The following is an 8,939-nucleotide window of genomic DNA, read 5'->3' as shown; positions in this document are numbered from 1 at the left end:
CTGGCTCTGACAAGATGACTCTACATTTATTTCGAGCCCTTTTAAATCTGGCAATAAACTGAGTAGCCTTTTCTTTAGGCCTTCGACTCAACGTTGCCAGGTCTACCATAGAAACCTCTGGCTCCAATTGGAAGAATTGGGCATGAAATGCTTCTTCCATTTGTTGCTAAGTTTGGATTGAGCAAGGTGTAAGGTTAATGTACCATACAAATTCTCCCCCAGTTAGAGAGTTTGGGAACAGTCTCAGCTTCATATAGTCATTATTAGTAAATTCACTGCATTGAGCAGCAAACCTAGCAATATGCTCTACTGTTGATTGGTTTCCATTCCCATAAAAAAGGGTAAAATCTGGTATCTTGAAACCTCTTGGGTATTCATGTACCCTATCTACCCATTCTGGGTATGGTTTTCTGTACACAGGAGTCTGGACCCCCCGAGCCATCAGTCCATACATCTCCCTAACGATGTCAGCAATTTGGTCCCTAGGGATCATATTTTGTGCCTGTTGAACCACTACTGGAGGAACAAACACAGGATTTGGTGGACAAACTTGTGCTTGTGGTCCTCTTGGTCCATAAGGTGGTATGTTTGGGACTGGTTGTCCCTGTGGTGCAGGTTGCTGTTGGGGGTGTGGGTAACCCCTTTGAATTTATCCTGCAAAAGGACCTACTAAAGGTGCTGGAACTAGTGTGTGTCTCTTCCATTTGTAGGAAAACCTTCCAACCCCCCGGGTATAAATTCGAATAAAGGATTAGTGAACCCCCTTGTGTCAAGTATGGCTTCGAACATGGGATTTGGAACAATTCTTACGCCATTTTCTTGTACTGGGCCAGTTCCACCAAATTGCATGGCTTCACTGTTAAGTACTGAGACATTTTGACCTACTACAGGCCTTGAAACAGGTTCGTACCAAGACTGAGGTGATGGTATTTCATAGTTCTGATTACTAGTTTGACCATTAGAATGTCCATTAACTTGTATAGGCTGTTTATCTCTAGCCAATCTTTGCTGAGGGACATTCGAAATTTTCTCCATGTGTCTTACGTTTGTTAGTTGGTGGTTATTCATTCGATCCAAAAAAGATGTTGCCCACCTTTCCATTGTGTTCATTAATTGCTGTCCCATTGCGTTCATTAATTGCTGTCCCATTGCATCTATTAAGCCACCTCATGGATTTATTGGCTGAGTAGATGGGACAGTGGATGGTCCAATTCCTTCGTCTCGTCCAGCATTACGAACATATGGTACTTGTTTTGAAGTACTGGTCTGTTCGACCATAGGTTCTGATGAACTAGGTGCCTCCACAGGATGTGTTATTACATTATCCTCTGAATTAGGTACTTCTACCTCTCCTTCTCTGCCTTCTTCCAGACGTTCATTTTCTCATTGTCTCCTACGTCTAGCCATTTCAATTGGTCCCACCGGGCGTGCCAAAAATATATGTTGATTTTTTGGCTTTCGAAGGTTATTATTGTAATTGTGAGCGTGCCAACAAGGATCAATTAGTCCTTATAGAAATTTAATTGTCAACCAATTATCAGACAATTGTGTTTTAGTTCTCTCAGCCTCAATGAAGAGGACTTTTACTAGTGGCTTGATTTAGGAGAATTAAGCAAAATATCAATCAACTAAAGAACAACTGAAGCATTTCATTAGAATGAAAAACTTACAATGATTCAAACTCAGCATCGTAGAGGTTTACAGCGACAATCTACTTGAAACTACTCTTATGAATGAAGTGCAGTGCAGAATTTAAAGTACTGAAATGTAAAGAACAGGAAATGTAAAACTAAGTAAAGTAGAATACGACTGGTTTTTTGGATCTGAGTCAGGGGCTTTTTTCTGGGGCCTTCTCTACTATTTATACTGCTCGAGGATGACCATCGAATTGCATTTCCAACCGTCGAACTGCTCCTCCATGATCGCTGATCATGTTGCCCTAATATTAGCTCCATTACCCCATTATCCGCAGTTAAGCTTCCCTCCTAAATTTGAATTTGAAATGCGAGTAACCGTTGAAGCCACATCACCTTGCATCTCTTTGTTGATCCACTGCTACTCAGATCTCGTAATAACCAATACTAACTGCCATGTGTATGATCAGATTCGAAGACTTGAATAATCTTCTTATATCACCCTTATTTTATCACGCGTCGAATTGTAAGTGACTTGTCCAAATTATGTAACCAACACAAATATAACATACATCAACTACTATTCAACAGCACATCAAATATACAGTAAAAATTATGCAGCTTGGCCTTCAAACAAGAAACAACCACAATCATCGAAATAATCACAAACAAACAGGACATTGGACCAAGCCATTTTCATTACACTCAGAACACCTCTCTCTCTTATCCCCAACCACCACCTTACAGCTTCCACCACAATCCAAACAAGGCACAAACCTAGCCCCACCACACCCAACACACCCTTGTCTCCCCACCACTCCTCTCTCCACTCTAGCCCACTTCATCATCCTCCCGAGTCGACCCGTCTCGTTCAAACTCACCACCTCCTCCGCCCCCCCAACATACCTCCCTTTCACAAACAACCTCGGCGGCACACCCTCCTCCTCCCCCACCATCTCCTTCAACTCCTTCAAATACCCTCCGTGCAGCGATACATCTCTCTCGTCGAACAAAACTCGGTGAGTCTCTAGAATCGTCCTGACTCGGTTACAGTCCTCGTAAGTCCGCCGTACGCCGCCGAGCGACGTCGTGTAAAGCACCAGCGAGTCGGAACCTCCCGGCGGACACTTCTCCGGGTACTCACTCAGTGGGTCCCACTTCGCCGGAAGTGGCTGCTTTCCCTCTCTTTCTCTCTCTAACCTGTCTTTCACTATGAATATATTCTCTCTCACCGGCTTGTACCCACCTCCGGACTCGGTCGGTTGCTCAAACCCAACTCGCGACTCGGCCTTGACTCGGTCGATTTTCTTCAACTCGGGCTTGATGACTCGTTCGTTCTTCTTCAACTCGGTCCGCATCGACTCGGTTTTCTTCAACTCACTGGGTTTGGAGGAGAGCTTGGCATCGAGCTCTTCCAGCGTGTGAAAGGAGAAGCTTTTGCTCATCGCTTGTTTCTCGGCTGCGGCGGCGGGGCTATCGTGCGCCGGTGGGCGTACGGGGTCGGGCGAGGATTGGGCTTGAGGAAAATTGGGCTTGGGCTTGGGTTTGGTTAGAGTGGGCTTGAGGTCTTCCAAGGCCTTGCTGACTTCGTCCCACGGTTTCGGCCCATCGGAATCGAGAGTGTTGAGCTTGTCGAGAATCGGTTCCGGCACGTGCGTAGTTTTTTCATCGTGCTCCTGCGGTGTATCGTCCATCATAATCCATGGCTCTTTTATGGCGTTGATATCGAAGACCGCGAAACTTGATGGTGGAGGACGATATGCATCAATGGCCACATCTATGCGTTTTGATGAAGAGCACCCCATTTTTTCGGAAAATTGAGAGGGAACAAACAGGCTATAAAAACTCACTCTTATTTGGTGTCGCGCGTGGGAGGACCAAGTATTTTTGTGTGGTGAAGACTGTAGGAGGGTTTATCTTTAATGAGATTGGGAATTTTGTTACGTAGCTCACTAGCCTTAAGATTGATATATGGTGTTGGCTCGTGCAAATAATAGACTTCATTTTGTTTGACGTGTGATGTGATGATAATGGTCCAGGTTTTGGTTACATGGTTATAAGGATGCCACGTGGGAATTCGTGGGTTTGGGCACATTATAGATATAGACATATAGGAAAATGATTTTTGTTTTTTTTTTGTTTTTGTTTTTTTCCCACTTCAAGGGTCCCTTTAAAATGAGAAACAAAACAAAATAAAAATATTTTGAACTTTTTCTGATATATATTTTTGTACTTTTTATGAAAAATAATTTGAAGGAAAGAATTTGTTCAAGAAAATAATTATATAATGGACAGATTCATATTTTCTTATAATAACTCGAGACACGTACAAAAATGAAAATTAAATTTATTTTCTTTTTCCTTTTGTATCAATTGAACACAATTCTAAATCTTATTTTTTTTATTCAACAATGATACCAAATTCTAATTTAAGCTTTAATAATGGGACGGGACAAGACAAGACAAAACAAATACATACATCACATTACAAATAAAATTCACCTGTTTAGAGCTCTACGAGCTCCAAATTATTTTTCTTTGCTATCCAAGTCTTACGGAGTAATGGATCAGCATAAGCCACTTTTCAGTTACATGCCACAGTTACAAAAGTTATACATATATTTCTTTTAACATTTTGGTATTTGTGATTGAGATCTTCACAAAAACTTCACCGCAACAACCCTCATATTATCCTATATGATAAAGAGAGAAAAAAAATAAAAAAATACACATGAATCAATCACACACACTTGGGGTCATGGGAGTTCTCATATTGGGGTCCCAAGCTTTTTCCTTTGTATTTAGGCCAAGTTTGGCATGCTTGAAAAAAGATAAAAAGTCAAAAAATCATTATCCTATTGAAGTCGTATCATCTTATTTAAGTCACATCGCCTCTCTAACACATCACTTCAAACCAAACCCAAACCCAACTCATATTTCATAAAAAGTCAAAAAGTGCACTTATTTAGATCATCCCAAACAACCCCTTAGTACTTTTTTTTTTTTTTTTTTCTATTTGTATAAAAAGGAATTAGTTTTAAATCTATTTATTCTAGAAAAATTTTAAAACGCAAAAAAATTGAACAAATCCAAAAAATATATATATATATATACTAAAGGCCAAAAAAAACAAAAATTAATTTTTTTTGTTTTTTATTTTTTGTATATTTTTTAAATTCATCTAATCTAGTAAAAATTATTTGAAACTTTTTTTAAAAATTCACTAACTGTTAGCAAAAAAATCAGTTTATGCCCAATCAATAGTGATTGATCGATAGACTTAAACTAATTTTCAAATAAATATAAAAAGATCATATTTCGTGGTTGAGTTCTCTATCTTAAATAGATTAAGGACTTCCCTGAACGTTATTAGATGAAGAAGAAATAGAACAGAACAGAATATGCATTTATTCGATTAAATTGTCAATTGTTACTAGTTACAAGAACTTAAATAAGGACAAAAAAAATGAAAAATACTGCAATCGATAGAAAGAAGAGAAATAGGAGTTAGAAAAAGTTATTACTAATCTACTCCTAACAATTGCTAAATTAAACTACCCCTAAATAATTTTTCACGATTTGTGAGTGGCTGCTGATGATAGATGATCTTCTTTGTATTTCTCTTAGCCTATTTATAGGCACAACCATGTGAGAGAAAGATAATCTAAGCACGATTTCTTCAACAAGCCCATGATTTTCTCAACATCATTCATATTCCATATTTGATACTCCCACCGTCCCAAGATATTAGTCCCTTATTTCATTTTTCATTGTCTCAAAATATTAGTCCCTCTTCAAAAATCAAGTATAAAAATAATATAAATTTTCTATTTTGCCCTTCTTTTAAATTAATAAACAATATAAAAAGTACAATTATGACATTGATATTCCTAAAAAAATGTACTATCAAAAGGATAATTTTGAAAAATCGGCTTTTTTCAAATGCAATAATTGTACTACCAAAAGTTGAATTCCCCAAAAGGGACCATTATATGGGAACGGAGAGAGTAGTAATCACTTTGTAGATTTGTTGCTTGATTTAGTCTTGGCTCCTGATCTCGGCAACTACTTTTCAAATGGTTGCAATGGCTAACTTTCTAACTCTCTATTTCACATGTCGTCATGCCACATCATGTCACGTCCTTAACACATCTGTCATACCACGTCAGCATGCATTATAATAATAATAATAACAACAAAAAATGTGGCCAACGTTATTCTTTAAAAATAGTCTACGATTTCAATCAACAGACCATAATTAAATTTGACCACAATTAATAAGTCACAATAGACAAAACAATAAAATGTGGTGTCAAAAAAAAAAAAAAATCAATTGTCAAATCTAATACTGGTGAAAAGTTCTTGTGCATAAAGCTGCACAAACTTAGGCCCATTTGGAAAAGTAAGAAAAATTTAATTTTTTTTGAATTTTTTTAAAAGAACGTAAAAAAAGAAAAAGAAAATAGTGTGAGCTAAATAAATCAATAAATCAAAAAATTGATTTTTTTTCCAATTGCCAAAATAGGCTTCAAATGATGATGAACACTTCAATTCAATAAACACAGATCTTGATTTCCTTCTTGATTTGCATATTAGTCTCGGGTAAGGACAGTTTTCACAACAAAATTTTCACTTGTTTGAATTGAATCTAAAATGTCATGCTGAAACAGTAAATTTACGAGAATACAAGACACTGACATAGGGTTGTTTTGGAAAGTTGGTAAAAAGCTGGCTTTTGACTTTTTATTAAGTTTTTTGGCATTTTTGGAAGTGATTTGGGAAGTTGATAAAAAGCTGACTTTTTGCTTTTTAGTTTAATATTTATTTATGGTGTCAAATCAAATTAAAATGACCAAAATACTCTTACCCAACATAAGAGATTTATTTTTTTTATTTTTTTTTCATAGGCCCTAATTGATAATTTTACGACTGTGTTTTTGACGCTTGCCAAATGGCTTTTCTGGCGTTTTTGGCAGCCACGTTTTTGAACATTTTGTCCAAAAAACGTGACTTTTTACCATGTTCCCAAAACGGCACATAAAACATGACACAGACATAAAAACATGAGCCACTGACATAAGAACATGCATTTTTTTTTTTTTTATCTTGCTATTTAAAAATTATCATGACATGGAATTCAAAACAGTATTGATGCACATACCCCAGTCACTCATTATTCCATTGGGCCGCGGCTAAAATGTCGTTAAGCCATATTAATTTAGTTTATCATGGTAACTTTGTTCTATTCCTTTGCCTGGGATCGACTCAAATTGTTCTTTGATTGATGGTTTCCAACGGTCTAATTTCACTTTGAATTTTCAAAATAACAAGTCAGAAATGTACACTCTTACACCTTCACTTGTCTTCTTCCCCTTCTCAGCCCGTGATCTCTTACAATTTAATTTAGAATGTGTGTGTGTGTATATATATATATATATATGAGTATATGAGTAACCTCTGAGAAAACAATACAAGGTGTAGAAATTGTTGTAATGGGGAATTGTTCTGCAAAAGGTGTTGCTGTAGCTGAATGTCCCAATCCCAACTCTATCCGGATTATGACAGATTCCGGTAGCATTATAGAGTTTGAAGGTCCTAAATTTGTCGGAGAAGTCATCAGTGGCTTCCCCGGTTATGGCATTTTTGGGCAAGGTCACATATCATCGCGATTACTTGACCACGAACAACTTCGTGGTGGTCGGTTTTACTATCTTCTCCCACTTGGGGAGACGACATTGGCTCATCACAGAGAGGAAGCTAGAGGCCTGAACAAGGAGTCAGTAAGGACAGCGCATCCGCTGGACGTAATTACCAACATGAAAAACGGATTGGCTGTTGAGGTCCTGCCGCCACCGCAGAAGGGTGTTTGGAGAGTGAAGTTGGTGATTGATACGAAACAATTGGAGGAAATTTTGTCAGAAGAGGTTAATACGGAGGCATTGATTGAGCAAATGAGACTGGCTGCAACTTCGTCTAGTGTTACACCCAAGAGGACAAAGATCGGTTGTGGACAAGGGGGAGTAAGTCGGAAGCCAATTCGGTCACCGGATTACTGATGCCGGTTACATACTATCAGACTCTACCCAATACATTCCCCTTGTGTGATTGTTGATGGAAACTAGGGTCTTAATGAGTGATTTTCATCTGCTAGTAATCTATGATGATGTTAGAAATTTCTTCTCTAAAAATGCTCAGCATGTAGGCTGTTGAACTCATCACTCTCTATCCCTTTTTGCCAAAGGGCTTCTATCTAGCCCAGCGGCATGCCCTCGCCTTTGACACGCGTCAAAGACGAGACTGTATTTTCAAATCCTCAAAAGAAAAGGGGACAAAAACAAAGAGCGCGTCCCTCTCTGTCGTGTGAATTAGATAGCTTTATGTATACATGGATTTTTTTTTCACCAGCTACGTGACACCAAAATTGTCAATCCCATATTGGCCAGCGTACCTGCTTTTCTTTTTTTCATCAGTACGTTGTGTACTGGTTCACAGTTTCGGATTTACCGCTATATTATTGCAGGCACATTCTTCTTGAAGGATGACCATTGGTCATTTGGCAAGCTTATTCCTAGAGACCAATAGTGGAAGCAAAAGTATTAGCACAAACCACTCACTGACAGCATAAAGAGTATAAGAAATTTAAAACCGAAAACTGGAGACACAACAGTAGAAGTGTTGAAACAAATTCCTGATTTAACTTTATGTCCCTTTAAACAAACAAAACTTGATTTTTTTCATCTTCTCGATCAAAATATATATATTCAAATTCATTTTTCATCAATGCATCAACCCAATAATACAAAGCAGCAAGTTCACCTAACAAGTTATTATGTTTGGATTGAGTGATTTGAAGAGAACAGAAAAGAAATGGAAGATATATATTTCTTTTACTTGTTTGGATAACTTAAGTGGAAAAAAATGGAGAGAAATAGATAGAAACGGAGAGAAACCTATGTAGGACAATGTTCACTGTATTTAAAAAGATTAAATTCTGTTGTGTACAAAACTAAGAAATAGAGAAAATGAGAGAATTTGTTTGATTACAAAAATCAAACTCAAAATAAAAATAAATAAATAAAACCACAGATTTTATTTTGTTACAAAAAACAAAATTAAAATATGATTAAATAAACAAATAAAAACAGAATTAAATTAAACTACTTACTTGGTTAATTTGTTTAAAAAACTTTTCTGATCAAGTCCAGTGTTTGACACTGTGTCCTTAAGATAGATTCGTCCTCTCCACGGTGCTTTCAGAATTCGGACGTCTATCTCCCAGGATGAAATGATCTACCACAAACAATA

At 37.4% G+C, this 8,939-nt stretch overlaps 2 protein-coding genes across 2 annotated transcripts; one reads left to right on the top strand and one right to left on the bottom strand.

Moving 5' to 3' along the window:
* Window positions 1–1,629: 1,629 nt before the first annotated feature.
* On the bottom strand, window positions 1,630–3,923 carry LOC114300907 (Glutaredoxin family protein). Its single transcript, XM_028245789.2, has one exon. It carries the CDS (start codon window positions 3,437–3,439, stop codon window positions 2,297–2,299), a length of 1,143 nt encoding a protein of 380 aa, XP_028101590.2. The 5' UTR covers window positions 3,440–3,923; the 3' UTR covers window positions 1,630–2,296.
* Window positions 3,924–7,126: 3,203 nt separating this feature from the next.
* Window positions 7,127–8,216, top strand: LOC114300906 (uncharacterized). The gene is made up of 2 exons (XM_028245787.2): window positions 7,127–7,654; window positions 8,127–8,216. The coding sequence occupies exons 1-2, from the start codon at window positions 7,127–7,129 to the stop codon at window positions 8,214–8,216; spliced, it is 618 nt and encodes a 205-aa protein (XP_028101588.2).
* The last annotated feature ends 723 nt before the right edge of the window (window positions 8,217–8,939 follow it).

This window comes from Camellia sinensis, chromosome 11, assembly GCF_055761805.1.
Source record: "Camellia sinensis isolate YWXY chromosome 11, ASM5576180v1, whole genome shotgun sequence".
NCBI lineage: Eukaryota > Viridiplantae > Streptophyta > Magnoliopsida > Ericales > Theaceae > Camellia > Camellia sinensis.
Note: the sequence above shows the minus strand (reverse complement) of the source record. Positions and strands in the feature narration are given on the sequence as shown.

Bases quoted from the DNA above. Each gene is read 5' to 3' on its own strand.
- LOC114300907 (XM_028245789.2), bottom strand. From the start codon at position 3,439: ATGGGGTGCTCTTCATCAAAACGCATAGATGTGGCCATTGATGCATAT.
- LOC114300906 (XM_028245787.2), top strand. From the start codon at position 7,127: ATGGGGAATTGTTCTGCAAAAGGTGTTGCTGTAGCTGAATGTCCCAAT. The intron at 7,655-8,126 runs GTAAGTCGGAAG...ACTGGTTCACAG, and splicing joins TCGGTTGTGGACAAGGGGGA to TTTCGGATTTACCGCTATAT.